The 19,492-nt window shown below is 47.0% G+C and overlaps 1 protein-coding gene across 1 annotated transcript in view; it reads left to right on the top strand.

Annotated features, from left to right (window-relative positions):
- ILDR1 (immunoglobulin like domain containing receptor 1) overlaps nt 1-19,492 on the top strand; it is a 232,494-nt gene that overhangs the window by 192,408 nt on the left and 20,594 nt on the right. Inside the window, exon 7 of the mRNA XM_086935537.1 lies at nt 9,162-9,991. Coding sequence (XP_086791663.1) covers nt 9,162-9,991 — 830 coding nt within the window. The remainder of the gene's footprint in view (nt 1-9,161; nt 9,992-19,492) is intronic.

The following is a 19,492-nucleotide window of genomic DNA, read 5'->3' as shown; positions in this document are numbered from 1 at the left end:
TTAATTTGGTGCTTAAGCCTCTCCATCTATCCATGAGTAGTGCTTCTAGTGTTTCGTGTAAGGGACCTGGATCAGAATAGTGTTTTCTGTATTTGATGAGGAGGTGCTGAATCATGTATACACCTGCTAATTTCTGTTCGTCGGGGGAGAGGTTCAGAAATGTCTGTGCCACTGTGTCATCATCATATATGTCTGCATTTTCGGCCCATGATACAGCTGATCGGGCTAGTTCTTGTTCGTCCATAGAATTGAGTACATGGTACCCCATTCGGTCTCGGAGTCTGTTATCAGTTTCTTGGAACTGATGCTCAGCAGAATTCGGGTTTGTTAAGGCAGTGAAGAAAACTCTCTTGCTCTCTGGACGGATACCCTTCCTAAGGTAAGTTCCCTTACCTACATATGCTATGGTGCCTACGTTTCTTTCGGATTCTTCCTGTACTTCTTCCTCCTCGGAGGAAGCCTTTTCTTTCTCTTTCTGGTGTACTGCTATCACTGCTTTCCTAATTTTCTTGTACATAGAGTCTATGCAATTCTGTCTGTCATGTTTTCCATTAGCTATATTTTGACCCCACTTGTTCAATGCATCTAATTCACTCTGATCGGTTCCGGGCCTGTCTCGTTCTCTTATTAGACAATTTATGAAAAATCGTAGTATCAGCGCTTGCATGCCAACTTTCTGTTTCTCCATGGCATCCTTAATACTGTCAGGGTCTTTTCCTGTCTGCACAAACTCATATATTCTATCTAGACGCTCCTTCATTCCTGCATAGCATAACAAGCTATCCGTAGCAGACCTTAACCGTAATGATGCCAATATCATTAAATCGTCCTTTCCGGGTACTGGATCGTATCTGCAAACTGACATGTTTTCTTTTAATGCGTCAAGGCGGGATGAATTAGAGGAGTGGGGAGACCTGTACGTGAGAGGACTCTGCATATCTCTGAGATTGAATCTGTGAGTTGGTGGCGGGGTCTGAGGACCCGCGGTCGCACCTCCTGAAGCGGAAGCTTGTGCATTACCTCCCTGTGGAGTCTGTATCTGGACTTGAATTTGTCGTTTAGGTGGATCAGGTAAACGTGGTTTCGGCAGGTCTGTTTTGAGTACGGGAAGTGGCGGGGCTGGCGGAACAGGAGAAGTCTGTTGTGGTACCGGCGGAACATGACCTGGGGGTGGAGTGCCACCCCCGTCCCTGTCAGTAGGCAGGGCACGAACAGGCAGATTGGTGTAGGCTGGCGCTACATCTTCTAGGTAGGAATTTAGGAATATGTCTTTAGTAGTCTTGTGCATTACTTTAGTTGGAACTAATGGTGACGGCAAATTTTTCGGTATTTCTGAAATGGCGTCAGGTGTACCCTCGGCCAAAAGATACATGCTGTTCACTTGACTATTTCGGATGCGATCTATTTGTTCTGATTTCACTCGAATTCCTTCGATAACTAATTCATTTTCTTGGGCCTTTTCTGATTCTTTAAGTCTGTCTTCTCTACGAAGTGCTCTTTCAGCACGTTTATGTGATTCCTTACGCCAAAATTCTATGGCGTCTTTCTGGGATTGTCTGGCTTTCTTCTTCCGTAATGCCTCTTCTACCTTAATGATGCACTCGGCATCCCATGTTCCGTTAACTGGCCATCGGTATCTTTCCTCTAAGTGCTTTGTATACTCGGTCCATAATTCTAGATACAGGATGGCGTCTATGCCATGCTTATTATACATAAAATTGCCTGGAGTGTCCCTAGGGGGGATAGGGATTTCTTCCTCTAACATCCCTTTCCTAGTTCCTATCTGCTTTAACTTGTTGAAGAACGGCATTGTGCCTACTTGATACTGAAATGCTCGATCCTGGATACTTAATTCTGAATTTTTAACTAGTTATACAAGAAGACACAATAATGCACAAAAAAACAATCACATTCATACCACGACATTAATCACAAAACATTTAAAACATAGATGACTACCCCACTATACTAGATGTACTGCTAAACAGTACAGATACACTGTTGTAACAGTGCAGAAATTCAGAAATTCGGAATACTAGATATACTGCTAAACAGTACAGATACACTGCCTAAAAACAGTGCAGACCGGACTTGCGTACCCAAACCCGTCTAGATACGACCCAGCAATGGTACTCACCGGGAAGCACGGAAACAGAAGGCCTCGGAAAACTCGACTGGACTCGACTCGATACTTCGGAAAACTTCGGAAAACTTCGGGAATTTTCGGAAAACTTCGGAAAACTGGTGGGCCTCTTGACACCTCGGACCTTGCTTCTTTCGGCTAGGCTCTGGTCGGGATCCTCCGCACTCCTCACCGCCTCGTCTGGGCACTGATCGCAGTCTTCGTCACCTCCGTGGGTCAGAGGGAGATGCAGGAAATCCTGCCGGTACGCGTATGTTCCTTCTAACTGATGGCAGGGGACAGAGCTTGCAATGCGCCAACCGGCGCGTGAGGTGGGGGAGGGGTCCCTATTCGGGCTCCAAAATGATGTAAATAATTAATTTACTCTTAATTTCTATGCAGGTAAGTACTTAATCAATAATAACTCAGATCGGGTGAAAAAAGACAGAGTCCGTGGTGTTAGAGTTCTAGGGGTTTTATTCCTTAAAAAGGAATGGTCATGACCAAGATATCATGTTCTGACCACCACACAGGGTGTCAGAAGGGATAGATGAACGCGCTCACATTTTATTAACAGTACATAGCTTATATACTTATTGTACACCATTGAAAACATTATAGAAGGCGTAACAGCTGAGAGAAGACAAGATAACAGTATACACGTGGTACATGTGCGTAATCAAGAGGCGTGAACTAGAGGTGTGTTCTGGAAACGTCACAGGTAGGTGTCACGAATGGGTGGCACTAACAGAAAATGTGGCAATGTCAGCAGAAATCGGACACTTGGATGCGCGCGCAGCTGCATGACGTGTGATTGGAGGGGTGCAGGGGACTTGACATTTACACTGACGGAAAGAGACAGAAGTCTGGCATGTCAGATCAACTTGTGCTTCTATCATATCTGATATCTGATGTTTAGGAACTAAGCTATCTGGGCAGAAAGGTCTCTAGAGCAGAAGCTATTCTATACTAACTGTGAGTGCGTGTATAAGCGCCTGAGTGTCTGTATGAGAAGCGTGGGGGCATGGGGCCTTCCATGGAAGCATGGCAACAGAAGCTATGAATTTCTTGCATAGAGACAGGTCGGCCCTTTAGCCCTGTAGCTGAGAAGGATGTTTACTGAAGTTTGCAGGCAGGAATGTATTTTCGGGGAGGGAAACAGATAACTTGAAGGTTATAGTCAATCTTGGCAGGCAGCAGGCTGAGCCAAGCACGGAGGGCCGCGCTAGAAGTAAGTCAGAGTTCACGAGTACGGGGGCTGCCTGGGCAGAGATTTCTCGGAGTCAGAAGCCAGAAAAGAGGCTCGGTGGCAGAGATTCAGGGCCTACTTCAGCCAGGGCTGAAAAACGTAGGAGTACACTACAAAAAGACGTTGGCATAGCATACTTAGGAACGGACCATTTAACCCATTCATGGTGGGTCTGAAAGAGGACAGGTTAACGTTGGACGCAAATGTATTTGCGTCTTCATAGCTGGTACAGGAGGGAAGTTACATGCACTTTAACTCGTACATGGAGTCGGTGGGGTACGCGCTAGGGAACACAACTTGACCATAAAATTTAGATTACCTCATTTTAACGACCCATCCAACTCCGGAGAACCTGTTCATCCAAGCCGCTACCTCCCACAGCGCATTCCCTACCACCCCGCCGGATAAGGAATCTAAGAAGCTGGAACAGTTTGGCAAGACACTGTTTTCCTCTGCCAGCTTAGGGCTGCGGTGGGTGAACAACGCATGCCTCTTTGGCCGCTACTCTCACGCTGTGTGGGACATGATTGCGCAGACGCTGCCTCAGTGTCCAGAGGAAGTTAGGGCAGTGCTTTCCCAAGCTGTGGCTGAGGGGAAAGATGCAGCAAAGTTCGCCATCCGGTGTGGACTGGACACCGCAGACTCTTTTGGTAGGGCGATTTCCAGCACAGGGGCCCTCCGTCGTCACGCCTGGTTACGGTCCACTGGGTTTTCAGGGGATGTTCAGAGTTCCCTTATGGACATGCCTATTGATGGTACCCGCCTGCTTGACGATAAATCAGATAGTGTGCTGGAGCGTTTTAAGGACTCCCGGGCTAGGGCTAAGTCCTTGGGTCTCTCCACCACGCGCCTGGCCATGTCTGCTTTTTGTTCCTTTCGTGGCCATAGAAGGGGCACCCGACACGTTCGTTCAGCCAAACGCCTGCGCAGAACCAACCTCAGCGCGGTCGCAGACGTGGTTCCCGCCACGGCGGGACAGGGGGCCAGCATGTGGCACAGTCAAATTCCGCTCCCACAGCATCCGCCTCAAAACCTTCCTAGTCCGAGCTTTGGGGTGCACCCCATGCCAGTGGGCGTCAGGATTCGCCATAACCTCCTCCACTGGCGTTCTGTCACTTTGGACGATTTGCAGCACCCACCTGTCCGAAGAGGCTACTCCCTCCTCTTCGTGTCTGCCCCCCGCCATGCCACATCAGTTCCACCGCATGTCGGAGGATCACTTGGCGCCTATCCAACAGGAAGTCACGGCCCTCTTGGCCAAGGGGGCCATTGAGTGCGTTCCTGGGCCAGAAGTAGGACGTGGTTGTTATTCCCACTACTTTCTGGTCCCCAAGAAGGAGAAAGGGGGCCTGCTCCCCATCTTGGACCTCAGGAACGTCAACCGCTTCCTCCAGAAGGAGAAGTTCAAGATGTTGACTCTGGCTCCGGTTTTGACTGCCCTCGACCCTGGAGACTGGATGGTAGCTTTGGACTTGCAGGACGCATATTTTCATATCCCCGTCCTGCCGGCCCACCGGCATTACCTGTAGTTCACAGTAGGCCAAGAGCACTTTCAGTTTGCTGTGCTCCCCTTTGGCCTTAACAGTGCCCCTCAGGTGTTCACGAAAGTGATGGCGGTTGTCGCAGCTCATGTGTGCAGATCAGGGGTTACAGTCTTCCCCTGTCTCGACGACTGGCTGTTGTAGGCGGGCTCGCCCCAGGCAGTATTCTCCCACCTCCAGACTACGGCCTTCCTCCTGCATTTGCTGGGGTTCTCCTTCAACGAGCCGAAGTCGCACCTGAGTCCCTCTCAGAAGCTCCCCTTCAACTGAGCGGTTCGGGATTCAACGCAGTTTCGGGTTTATCCTCCGGAGCAGCGAGTCCGGAATATTCAGGCTATGATTCCGATCTCTCAGCCTCTATCACAGGTTTCAGTCAGGATGAACCTCCAGCTCCTGGGCCTGATGGCCTCCTGCATCCTGTTAGTGCAACATGCCAGATGGCATATGTTGGCTCTGCAGTGGGATCTGTAGTTCCAGTGGGCACGGCATCAGGGCTACGTGTCCGATCATTTCCAGATCTCGGAGGGCACTGCACGACAATTGCAGTGGTGGCTCACGAATCGCGATTGGGTCAATGGCAGATCCCTCTCCCTTCACCAACCGGAGCACACAGTGGTGACGGATGCGAACCTCCTGGGATGGGGCGGCCCTTTGGGAGAGGTGGAGATCAGGGGCTTCTGGTCTCCAGCGGAGTCCCGACTCCATATCAATCTTTTGGAGCTTCGGGCAATCCAACTTGCACTGAAGGCATACCTTCCCTCTGTCAGGGTAAGTGTGGTGCAGGTCTTCATGGACAACACCACCACCATGTGGTATTGCAACAAACAGGCCGGGTTGGAGTTGTGGACCCTATGTCAGGAGGCTCTGCACCTCTGGGCATGGCTGGAACATCAAGGCATTACCTTGGGGAGGCAGGTTCTCTGAACGCCAGGACGGACGAACTCAGCCGTTGGTGCATGATCGATCACGAATGGCATCTGAACTCGGACGTGGCACAAGGTCTATTTCTGAAGTGGGGAGAGCCTTTGTTAGATCTATTCGCCACAAAAGAGAACGCGTAATGTCTTCAGTTCTGCGCGTTGGAATTTCCAACGCGGCTCTCTCTCGGCTACGCTTTTCGTCGCGAGTGGAGCTGCGGTCTGTTGTACGCCTTTCCGCCTATACCACTTCTGCCCAGAGTGCTGAAGAAGATTCAGCACAACTGGGCCCAAGTCATCCTTTTGGCTCCGGATTGGACACGAAGATACTGGTATCCCGAGCTACTCAGCATGGCGATAGATCCCTTGATCCGATAGCCTCTTCGGGAGGATCTTCTGTCGAAGCAGCAGGGGACAGTCCTCCACGCGAACCTGTCCAGCCTGCACCTCTATGCGTGCAGATTGAGTAGCGACAGTTGACCGCTTTCGATCTTCCTCCTAAAGTCTGTGATGTCATTCTGGCAGCCAGGCTTTCCTCCACTAAGACGATTTACGCCTGCAGCTGGAACAAGTTTGTGGCATGGTGCACAGCGAAAGCTGTTGATCCCTTTTCTGCCCCTCTTTCGTAGGTCCTTCTGTTCCTTCTCTCTTTGGCCCAGCAGGGCTCTGCTCTGGGCAGTATCAAAGGTTATCTTTCGGCCATTTCCGCCTTTCTACGGCTTCCAGATCAGCCTTCTCTTTTTAAGTCTCTGGTTGTTAATCGTTTCCTCAAAGGCATTACGCATAAGTTTCCTCCTGTGCCTTTCATAATGCCTCAATGGGACTTAAATCTTGTCTTGACCTATCTGATGTGCGCTCCCTTTGAGCCCCTTCATAACTGTCCCTTCCGTCTTCTCACTCTAAAGATGGCTTTCCTGGTAGCGATCACCTCTGCAAGAAGAGTGAGTGAGCTCCAGGCTCTTTCTTCTAAATCTCCTTTTCTTTCTGTTCATACGGACAAACTGGTTTTAAGGACTCGTCCTCCGTTCTTGCCAAAAGTTGTCACGCCCTTCCACATCGGACAGACCATCACTTTGCCCACCTTCTTTCCGCCTCCGCATCCTTCAAAAGAGGAAGAGAGGCTCCACCGGCTGGACCCAAAACGTGCGCTCTCGTTCTATCTGAAACGCACACAACAGTTCTGGGTGGATGACCAACTTTTTGTAGGCTACGTGGGTGCCAAAAAAGGTCAGGCCTTGCACAAATGAACCATTCTTGTGGGTCGTTCTGTGCATTAAAGCATGTTACTCGTTGGCTAAGAAGGAGCCTCCTGTGGGGCTGCATGCCCATTCTACCTGGGGGTATACACCCGTTACAACGCATCTTTTACTCCGCACTACCATTACAACGCGACTTTTACTCCGCATACCATTACAACGCATTGCGCTGGGGGGTGCTCTAGGATAGGGAATAAGTATAATTTACTATCCAACACCTTCCCTAGGGTCCACAGGGACTGGAGTTAGAATAGTAAATTATACTTACCACTATCCAGCACCTCAAAGCGCTATGCGTTGTAGTGGTATGCGTTGTAAAAGTCGCGTTGTAACGGTATGCGGAGTAAAAGTATGCGGAGTAACGTCATACATCCTACCTGGGCAACGGCAGCCACTACTGCCTTGGGACATGATGTTCCCTTGCAGGACATTTGTCAGGCAGCTACGTGGACCTTGCTGCACACATTTACCAAGCATTACTGCCTTGACAGTCAAGTCCGGAGAGACGGCTTCTTTGGCCGTTCTGTTCTTCGTGACTTACTGGTGTATTCTTGTTCGCAGACCCACCACCGGGGTTGGTATTGCTGGGGTATCTATTCTAAGGTAAGGAATCTATCACTAACTTGTCTCTTTCAGATTCACAAGTTACTACTTGTGTAACAATATATCTATAAGGGACATTAGATAGTGATAGATTCCTTACCGCCCCACCCATCCTCCCCATCTGCAAACTTATTTCTAGGGTTAAGGTCATCCCTTTCAGGGCCCTAGTTTCATGGCACCAGTGGTCAGTTTCTTACATGGCTCTGTGTTCCTGGCGCGGAAAGTCGTGTACAGAACTGATGTCAGTGCGCATAGGTAGAGCCCAAGTAGTCTCTGAGATGTCATCTCTGCGCATACGACGCCAGCGACGGACGCGGAGCCGCACAATGTCACCTTCCGACGCACAGGGGTACTGCTGACAAAAAACTTTCCGGATCCAGTCAGACTCCTGGGGATTTTCTAAGGTAAAGAATCTATCACTAACTAATGTCTCCTACAGATATATCGGTACACAAGTAGTAACTTGTGCAGCAGGCATAGGGGGAATGATCAGTGTTTCCAGATGGTTCCTTGTCTTAGGCACTACCATCTGACCAGAGTATTTTATGTATGTCGCTGGATCACCCACTGATCACACAGAATCCATGTTTTCTCACCCAGATACTTACTGCGGGTAAGTAAATGTTTGATGCCAACCCTCCCAGACCAGCCCCTAAGTGCATTATTTGTGGACCAACCTCAAGTCCCCTTCCCCCCACCACCTTACCAAGACTGTCTTAGCATCAAGCAACTAATGTTTAAAGCCTTCCGCCCTGCTTGCACGTCTTGCTTGGTTGTAGCAGTGTTGGGTCAACTGTTTCTTGCTTGTTCTACACCTTTCCTAAATCAATCTCACATCAAACAATTAAATCTCTGTCCCCCCGAAACACCCTGCTTAGTCCCCCACTTTCTGCAGCAGCCAGGTTTTTCTCCGTACTTTACCTGACCTTAGTCTCATCAAGTAACCTAACACCCCTATCCCAGTGGCACCTGCCTAATCCCAATAGTCCTGCATCAGTTGCTTACTAAATGGATTCACAAGGCAGAGCCTTCACGTTATTGTTGTTTATTGTCAAACGTCCTTCTTCCTTTAGACACCAGCCACTATCTGTTAAATCGAACTATGCAGAAGAATTGACTGTGTTTTATCTTTCTTTGTGGCAGATCACTTTTGAGAACCCACTTAAATTGAGGTGGTTGTTTGTAAGGCCTGGTGTTCATATGAAGCAATCTTTGGCACCAGTGCTTTTCTTGGATAGAAATCTTGTTATGATATTGTAGCTGTGAGTGTACAGTCTGGTGTGCCTTATTGACTTGTCATTCTGTGTTCGTGTGTTGATGTGTGGCTGATCTATGTGCAGGTTGACGTGTGATAGTATTGTGAGTATCTGTTCAGTAAGTCTTTTCATGTAGTCAGATGGTGGGATAATGTATTCATCCTTAATTTGATCTCAGGCAGCTTTCTCTTAATTTCCTGTATTGTTTTTCGTACAGATATTTCCCTGCAGAGCAACTTCCCAACAAACTATCAGCCACCGAACCCGCCCATTAGCAATAAAGTGCTGGACTTCCTCGAGTCTGAAATAAAAAACCTGAACACTGTGCAGCCCATGTTAGCTGGTGCACCTTACACTGGTGGCAGCCATCACCCGAGCATGCTCTCGTCCCTTGGAGATGTGGGAGTTAGAGAGCTGGACCGTAGGGTCATCCAACTGCCACCCATTGTTGAGCACGTCACCGTCTCGCAGAGAACAAGCAACGCGTCACATCAACGCAGCAATGCAGGCGGATTTTGGGACCCATTGGCGGAGGAAAGAGAGAGGCGCAGAAACCGCTTCATGGAGGAATCTCGCTCAGGTGGGAGCAGCGGTAGCTACAATCGGGGCGGCCACGATCAGCTGAGAGATGAGCGGCCTCTAGAAAGAAGAGGCGACTCTTACAACAGTGGCAGGTCTAGAAGAGACGATTCTCCTGTACGGAGGCAGGGCCCAGTCAACCACAATGAAAACTTTCCTTACAGTAGTTCACGGGGACGCTCCAATCAACGTTCAGATAGACGGTTTTCCCCAGACAGGCGAGAGCACCATTCAGCAAGGAGGGGGAGCCCCGACCGCCCATCTGGACCTCGCAATCACAGGCGGAGCTACTCCCCGCCATCACGGCGCGACTCGTGGAGTTCAGAAGAGGAGTACGAACGACCGCGGGGGCGTGGTGGACGACGCCATGAACGCTCCTATGATGAAGAGAAACCGCCCAGCTATCGTTCATTGGACGTTACAGCAGGGAAAGGCCTCAACTTAAAACCTGGCACAGAGCGACAATCGGTGAGTACATAACCGCTCTTTCTTTATTGTTGAGGACCTCCGAGCTCGGTTATTTTTCTGATTTTAAAACATTATTCAAATCTGCAAACAATTTGTTTCTCTGTCTGTATTCAAACATTTTTTTAAAAATACAGGAAGCGGGCCTTCCTTTGGGTGACTGCTTGCTTTCTGTTGTGATTGTCAGACTCGCATCTGTGCAGATGGCAGCATAGGGAGATTAAACATTTATATTTATATTTTCAGATTTTGTTTTTACCACATTAGGACATTAAAACCAGAAAAGGCATTCATGTGTGAGCATGGATGTAATGGGTAAATTACTGTGAAAACAAGTCTTATGCATATATTTTTTTTTCTCCATGAAATTCGCAAACATATGGAGATTGATAAAATGAGAAAAAAAGTGTCCTAAAGAAATGGCAATCATAAAGCATAAAACCGAGAACTCCATTTGCTATATTTTTTAATATCAAATGTATTGTTTTCAGGAAACCTGATGAAAGAATGCGCTCTACAGTAATGACATGCTATGCTTGCACATTATATACCTCACATAAGGTCCAAAGCAAGTTATCCTAGACCATAATAGTCCAGTCATTTCCCCCATATTTTCGCCTGTTTTCGAAGGCATCCCCTTGCTATATTTACAGGTTCATCCTGTTTTGTGCACCAGTCCATACCACCTTGCCATTGAGTCAAAGAGGGAGGATTTGTGTGATCCAGTGCTCAGTGATGTCACTTTTAGCAATGACAGTTCCAATCCCCACCAAGGTGTGTTCACCGCGGACACCTCCCATATCTTTGAGATTACCCAACAGAGCAATTCGAGATGAGGGGTGGCTAATATTTTGGTTTATGACTGGGGTGATCATTTTGATCTATGAATATCCCAGGAATTGAATGCTGCAAGTTACCACCAGGCCCCGCGTGCTGCCCCTTGGCTTACAGTGCAACATGCATGTGCCATTCCTGTTTGCATGCATTATTCTCCATTTGTTGCCCCCTCCTTTAAAAGGAGGGCAAAAAACAATAGGAACATCTGGCACAAGGTTTTCCCATCCGTTTGTATTGCCTGTCCCCTTGAGTCTGGGAGTGTCCTTGTTCGTTCTAAGCTGTTTATAGAAGTTTGCAATCATTTGAGCTGAGGGATAATGTAATGAAGATGCTATGGAGGCAAATAGAAATGTCTTCCACAGAAACAGAAAACACCCACTGAACACGGATGCCTATTAAACTAACAATGGCATTACATAGGTTTCTTTATGAGAACAAAAGCCAGCTCATTTGTATATAAATTGTTTTGAAAGCATGTAATCTGCTGGCTCCATTCACAGAGCAGAAAGACTGTCACAAAAAGGCAGCCTCATGTATTCTGACTCATGTAGCTTTCCGCTTGGATGTTTGTAAGCAGTTTGATTCTCCGGCTCGCGAATTATAGGGTCACAGTGATTATTTTAGGATTAATGCCTCACAGAAGGAACACATAATAGACGTCTTCATTCTGTGGTAAGAGGTCTAAAGCAGCCATCATTTCTGGAAAGTGCCACTTTCTTGACTGCCTTTATCTTGCTACTGTTCATCAACCCTATTTTTTGAATGAATCCCTATTTGCAGAATGAAGGGGTCCCTTTTGTTGTCGGTGCATCCTTTGTAGTACAGCAAGCTTAGCCTCATTGATTGACAGCATGATTTGACTAGGTCTAGGTTTCCTGGAAGGAACTGATCCACCAGCCCTGCTTGGGGGCTGCAGCTCCTCTGGATGGGCAGCTTCTTCCAGTGAATAACAAAGGCCAGCCATAGCAAAGATCTTCAGCTCATGGAAAGCCCTTGTTTGTACAGGCATGGGCAGAACTTTTAGTTTTTATTGAGGAAAATGCTTGAGTCAAACTACACATGTTGAGAAGAGTAGAGAAGAATCAGTACATTGAGAGAACATTTTCAAAATGGCTGGTCATGCTTATATATAAAGGACCACATGACTACCCCGCTAGGTACTGTACATAGCACCTTTTGCAATCTCCTCCCACATTAGTCATGCTATGGTGGTCAACTTGAAGAAAAGATTTTTTAAGGCAAGCTGCAGAGTGGATGCTGTGAGAGTAATGTGTTCTGTGTGCCAGGCCATAATTACCTATGGTGGGAGATAGTGTGCCCTGCCATCCACTGCTGGTCCCTGAAGTGCCAGTATCTGAAGTTCTTTTTGCATTTGTCACCCCGATTGGGACGGGTATGCTCAGACGTGAGTCCCGTGCTCTCCATGCCACTGGAGTCAAGCTATCCTGGCTGATGAGGGCTGAAAGCCAGAAACCGGTCCTAGGATGCTTGATTCCAGTCTAGGGAGGACCTGTCCTGGGAGTTCAGGCTGGACTTTTCCCATTGGGCGCAGGGTCAAGACTGATTTGCATATGGCTGGGTCCAAACTGGAATGGCAAGGTGAGCAAATAAATGATGGATTCAGGCCCAGATCTCTGTACTGGGGTGAATGTATGACATTGTTCTGCATTCTGTCCATCAATTGTTCTTTTTGCAAGTATCTGAAGTTTAGTCCTCAAGTCAGGAGAAAAATCTTGGGGGTAGGATGGCCGCGACTCATGCGTGTCAAGGTGTTTCTGTCCTCACGCTGCAGCATCCTTGCAGGATGAAGAGACACTGCTGCGAGGGTCCACACAAGCTGTGTTTTTGTGTCATGAGTCCCTTTCAGGATACAAACAGAACACATGGTTTCTCAAAAGCATTTTCAGGGTTGTGGAACAGCATCGCCTTTCCCATGAATTCCACATCAGATCTTCAACAAGCATTTACAATGCAATGGTTTCGCCTTTGTAAAAGTTAGAGCTATTGGCATTGTAAATAACAAAATTTGTATTCATGTGTTGGTTTTGAAAACAGATAAATAAATGGCATTGTCATTTACATTGCCATTAGCTTAATCTCTGCAGTCACTCTGTAGTCCCTAGCACTCCCTAGTCACTCTGCACTCCCTAGCACTCTGCACTCCCTAGCCCTCCCTAGTCACTCTGCACTCCCTAGTCACTCTGCACTCCCTCTCACTCCCTTGCACTCTGCACTCCCTAGCACTCCCTAGCATTCTGCAGTCACTCTGCACTCCCTAGCATTCTGCAGTCACTCTGCACTCCCTAGCATTCTGCAGTCACTCTGCACTCCCTAGCACTCTGCAGTCACTCTGCACTCCCTTGCACTCTGCACTCCCTTGCACTCTGCACTCCCTCGCACTCCCTAGCACTCTGCATTCCCTAGCACTCTGCAGTCACTCTGCACTCCCTAGCACTCCCTAGCATTCTGCAGTCACTCTGCAGTCCCTAGCACTCCCTAGCCACTCCCTAGTCACTCTGCACTCCCTAGTCATTCTGCACTCCCTAGCATTCTGCAGTCACTCTGCACTCCCTAGCACTCTGCAGTCACTCTGCAGTCCCTAGCACTCCCTAGTCACTCTGCACTCCCTAGTCACTCTGCACTCCCTAGCATTATGCACTCCCTAGTCACTCTGCAGTCACTAGCACTCCCTAGCTACTCTGCACTCCCTAGTCACTCTGCACTCCCTAGTCACTCTGCACTCCCTAGCACTCTGCAGTCACTCTGCACTCCCTAGCACTCTGCACTCCCTAGCCACTCCCTAGTCACTCTACACTCCCTAGTCACTCTGCACTCCCTAGCACTCTGCAGTCACTCTGCACTCCCTAGCACTCTGCAGTCACTCTGCACTCCCTAGCACTCTGCAGTCACTCTGCAGTCCCTAGCACTCCCTAGCCACTCCCTAGTCACTCTGCACTCCCTAGTCATTCTGCACTCCCTAGCATTCTGCAGTCACTCTGCACTCCCTAGCACTCCCTAGCCACTCCCTAGTCACTCTGCACTCCCTAGTCATTCTGCACTCCCTAGCATTCTGCAGTCACTCTGCACTCCCTAGCACTCTGCAGTCACTCTGCAGCCCCTAGCACTCCCTAGTCACTCTGCACTCCCTAGCATTCTGCAGTCACTCTGCACTCCCTATCACTCTGCAGTCACTCTGCACTCCCTAGCCACTCCCTAGTCACTCTGCACTCCATAGTCACTCTGCACTCCCTTGCACTCTGCACTCCCTCGCACTCTGCACTCCCTAGCTCTCCCTAGTCCCTCTGCACTCCCTAGTCACTCTGCACTCCCTAGCACTCCCTAGTCACTCTGCACTCCCTAGCACTCACTAGTCACTCTGCACTCCCTAGCACTCACTAGTCACTCTGCACTCCCTAGCACTCCCTAGTCACTCTGCACTCACAACTCTGCACTCCCTAGTCACTCTGCACTCCCTAGTCACTCTGCACTCACAACTCTGCACTCACAACTCTGCACTCACAACTCTGCACTCACAACTCATGCACCTTTTGCACAAACGTTTATTTGCGCGAAACGTCACTGTTACTTTTACTGTAAGTTTGTTTCTTTGACAGTGTGAAATGTAAGCCGCTTAAGCACCTCGAACTTGAGGCGCTGTACAATGATTAGTGAACTAAATGAATTATTCAAGCCTTAAAATCAGGTTATTTTGGGAACTTGGCTTCAAACTTCGAAGGTTTGGGTGAAAGAGGGGCTAGTAAGTCTGTGTGCTGAGTAGAGTGTAGCTGATGCCAGGTCAAACGCAGCTAAACAGGTTGCGGAGTTCGGAGGGCCAGCTCCTTAACCAGCGTTATTAAAATATGATGTGCGCATTTTATAATACTGATTTGAAAACGCTTGGTCGCCTGCTTCCACCTAATACCCTATTAACTATCTATGCCTACATTTGTATGGAGTACCCGCCTCCAAATATGGAGCACAGAAGCGCACATTGGGTGCAAGTTTCAAATACGGGAGCGCAGTTTCACTCGGGTATCTGAAACCGCGGTCATTTGATAAATGCCTGACACTGCACGCACTGTCAAACACGGACATTCGGGCATCTTAGAATAAGCTTCAAGTGTCGCATTTTAGGACACCTAGTTTCATGAGAAAATGGTGAAATAAATAGACAACGAGGAAAATGTTGTAAATATCAGGAAATACAATGGGAGAGCTGTCAAATAGCGTGGAAATTATGAGGAGAAACAGGAGGGGGAGGGGGCGAATGAAAAGAAGACCCTTTCGACCACAATTGGTATATCAATAACGACGACCTTATCTATTCTTCAAACACGCTCGATCTAATTAATTACAACGTTTAAATAGATTCCTCGCTGACATGTTTAAGCAGTCTGGCTCAGTTTCCCACACCCTAGATCTTGCTACTATACTCATCACGTAGTCTTAACCTGAAGTCTCACCTACGAATGCAGCAGACTTGATGTCAAACCCACTAGGTCGCATTACTAGGGTGAGATCCTCAAACCTTTGAGCACAGTCACGATCTCAAGTACTTTAAGTCCTGCTCAGAGTTTGCGTATCTAATACCTTGAAGCAGTTTCAGTCTTAGCCAACTTTTGGCTTAAAAGACTCAAATTGTACTTAAAAACTATCTGGGATCTCTGCATTGGATAAAGTCCTACTGTGTATTCTGGTACTCACCCGGCCTCTGGCTCGATCCCAGCTTTCTCCCTTTCGGCGTAGTGACTACTCACGATGTGCCTCCTACAAGCGTGTCAACTCGATTAGGGCAGTCCAGGATTGCGTCAGAGGTATAGGGGAGGGAGCGGGGTTTCCATTGTGTTGTGCAGCAATGACCACTCAATCTGGCGTTAGGGGAGGGGTCACATTCAGAGGTGCGCATTTATGATATCCTAGCAATGCGCTCCCACCTCCTGGTGTTAGAAAACCAAGGTCACAAGCGACAAAATACATTACTTTTTGTATAGAATGTCGAAAGTACTGGAAAGCAAAAGAATAGTGTACATACAAGTTTACAAGGAGAAAGAAATACTGAAACACGTGCTAAAATATTATGCATGAATTCAAAATAAATAGAGATGCGTTCCGACTAGCACATATTGTATCTGACTCGTTGATCTCCAATATATCAAATAAACGAAAAACAATCTGAAATGCCAGCTTAAACAAGGGTCTACAGCCAGTGTTACCGACTGCACATGAGTGTATCTCCCATCAGCGAAAGGGATGTAGTTGGGCATCTGCTCCTACGGTCTCATGGACATACCGCATTCTCTGACTGACGGAGAAATGGTCCAGTTGTTGGAAGGAAATAAAAAAGCACTGAAAATGAAATAAAGAACTCCGCTGTCGGAAAAATAATGCTTAAAGAGGAGAGAACTGGAGGTCAAATTAAACGGCTGCTAATATCTCTGCCTTTAAAACAATAATTTACTGAACATGTCCGCGTTTGAGGTTGCTTGGTGGTTGTAGGTCACAGCCGACCGCCATGGAAATAACACCTTTCCATGTCATTGACAACAAGCACCTAAGGGCACACGGACAGCGGGAGGGGGGCGGAAACGGACAGCGGGAGGGGGGGCGGGAACGGGGACAGAACAGCGGGAGGGGGGGCAGGAACAGGAAGACGGACAGCGGGAGGGGGGTGCGGGAACGAACGGGCACACGGAAAGCACTCACCTGGACCTGGACTTCCTCCGGCGGCGGTCGGCTGCGGAATGACCAAACTAAACATGGACAAACAAAAAAATAAACACCGCACACCGCCGCACTGACGTCCTAAAAGGGACCGGATGAGAAAAATTCTCAAGAACGCCCACGAGTCGCCTCGCAGAATGACGGACGCCTCTGTTTTCCAATGGCTAGCCTCCATTTATGGAGCTAGCCAATGGGAAACAGAGGCGGGACAAACAGGCATACTGTAACTCAAAAGATTTTGCCCTGCGCGAAAGTCTGCTACGCAGCTTTCGGCGAGGCGAAACCTAAAAATCCAGGAAGAGCAATGTCATAGGTGCAAATGGCGTTTTTTCCTTCATACCTTTTAAATATTTATTTACACTAAAATATCCCTACTCACCTTCAGGATCCCAGAACACTTTTTAATAAGACATTTCTTTCCCCCAAAACATTTTTATTACACAGGTATCACACAATGCCTGTTGATCAAATGAAAGCAGAGTGGCATGGAAAAGTGGTTGGGCTGTGGAAGGTGGTTCTAGATTCAGTTTTGCTCTGGGTTTAGACAGCACAACTATCAAACAGACCTATTGCTGATAATATACTTTGAACGAGCTTTGGATTTAGGTTTTGCCGGACACTTTTTGTGAAATCTTTATCAATCATGTAATAATAATTGTCGGAGATTATACCTCTTAAAAGACACACGTTTCAGTTTGTTAAATTCAAAAGAGATCACTTGCAAAAAATGCTCAATTTAGAGTAAAAACGGTTACATTTAAGAACTTATTTTCAAGTTGAGCCCACTAGACCGCACAGCTGTCTGGTTGTGAAAGATATATAGGAGACTTATCAAAAACATAGAGAGGCTTGCAGCCCGCCCATTGCTTAGTATTGATTGGCTTTACTGTCACTCTCATTGGCCTGCTTCTTATTCAATGGCTTGACTTGTCTATCTTGTGTCTGTCCCTCCTCTGGAGCATTTACCACTTACTTGTTCCTTTCCAGTGGTTGCTTTTAGGGAACGACTTTCTCTGTTGTCTTAAGCACTTCACAAGAGAACATGTGTTTTTCAGTCTCCCTAGTCTGAGTCTCCTTTCCTTTTGTGCTGTGTTGCACTTTCTCGCCTCTCCTCTTCTCCTCCACCAGTCATCATTGCTTTCTTACCCGCGTGCTTCTTCACTCCCTATCCCACCACCTCACGTTGCATTCTTTCCAACAGGTTTGCTTTTCTTTGCACAACTCCACATTGTTCTCTCTAGCCCATTTGCTTTTCTACCTCTTTGCTCATTCTCACAAATTTAGCTTTTCTCCCCCCTTCACGCGTGCCCCTAGAGTTGCTACTGCACCCATGTTGCTTCTGCCCCACAAATTGCTCCCCTACCTGCTTTATTTGAAAAAAATCTTATACGTGTTTTTTTCTTTGTATTTGTTGGCCCAACTCGAAATGGTAAATAAGAACAAAGGCTCTACAACTTTTTGTAGGCTCGTGCATGCTGTTGCGCAACCCTACAAAATGACGCCGACAGCACTTCGGCTCTTTTTAAATTATTTTTCCTTAGCTATGCTGCATAGCATAGGGAAAGCTGTACAGCATCACTAAAACTCATTGGCAAAGCCAATAGGTCCCACAGGTGCATCCTATTAGCTTTGCCAATGCTTGTTTGTACTAGTTAATAGGCAGTTCCTTGAATTTTTTTACGCAAATGTTATACAAGCATCCACAGTAAATAGTTGGTTAGTATGCTTCAGTTAATGCTCAAAAAAGTTAAATTCGAAGTCTCGTCCTCGAAAGTTAATTTCATAATTTTCTTTCTACAGCCATTATCTAGGCCAGACGATGACCTCTGTTCAGCAAGCGTTCTGATTGGGTTTTTCTGGGTATATATAAATAATTGTTCACAAATGTCAGTCCTTTTTTCCTACATTTATGTAAAGCCAAAAAACTATATTCAGAGGATTAGTCCACACATCTTCTGGAGCTGGTTTGAAAATAGTTTCTGAACCCCATAACATTACTAAAAACCTAATACAATTTTCTCCAGCTGTTAGAATTAGAGATCTTTAATGTTGCTCCAGCTTTATCACCTGCAAACCTGAAGCCGCTAGCCCACAAGGATTTCTTCGAAGCCTCCGGTTAGGGTCAGTTCTGGGAATGCGCCTAGCCAGACAACAGACTATAGTTCGAAATACTTTTTTGATATAGCCCTTCTCTGAGGGGTCAATTAAAAGTCCACCATATGTAGTATTTAACTAGTATGGGCTCATGCACTTCTACTAACAAAATTATCCTTGCTTTGAACACTGAAGACATTTTGTAAAAACATACCTATATAGGTAATTTATTTAGTGTCACTCAGCCACCAGGTGTCATTGGCCCATGATTTAGCAAATTAAAATACTATTGTTTTACTAGTATTGATTCTAGATTTACCACCTGTACAATAAGTATTTAAAAATGTAAAACAGAAGTTATTTGCAATTCTTCAGTGAATTTGTAAAATTTATAAACAGATTTAATAGCCTTATTACAAGTATGGCTGTAAAGTATGATCCATGAGCAAATAGGAGTTTATGCAGAGTTTGGAATAGCGATTTCTCAGTTTTTCGCTCACATTTCACCTGAAAAAAACCTAGAGTGAAATATAGGGAAAATACCCAAGAGTGAGGCAAAAGCCTGAACTGTGTGGCACTTCATATTGCCTGTGCGCGTTGTACCTTATTCACAGAAACACGCAATCGGACATATTTCCTGCGCCCAAGAAATGCTTACCCTGAAATCATGGTATTTACAGGCTGTGGTAAATACCTGAGTTTTTCTCAACTTTAAATCGGGCTCTTAGTGGAGTTTTTCTTAACCTTTGGGGAAATCTGCTTTTTCTCCCACCTGGTGGTAGGTTAGCGCGATGAAAACTGAATACATGAAACACCAGGAAACAGGCGTCTGCTGCTACATCCTGTCTCGTT

Source organism: Lissotriton vulgaris, chromosome 8 (genome assembly GCF_964263255.1).
Source record: "Lissotriton vulgaris chromosome 8, aLisVul1.2, whole genome shotgun sequence".
NCBI lineage: Eukaryota > Metazoa > Chordata > Amphibia > Caudata > Salamandridae > Lissotriton > Lissotriton vulgaris.
The sequence above is the reverse complement of the archived record's forward strand: the minus strand, read 5'-3'. Positions and strand labels throughout refer to the sequence as shown.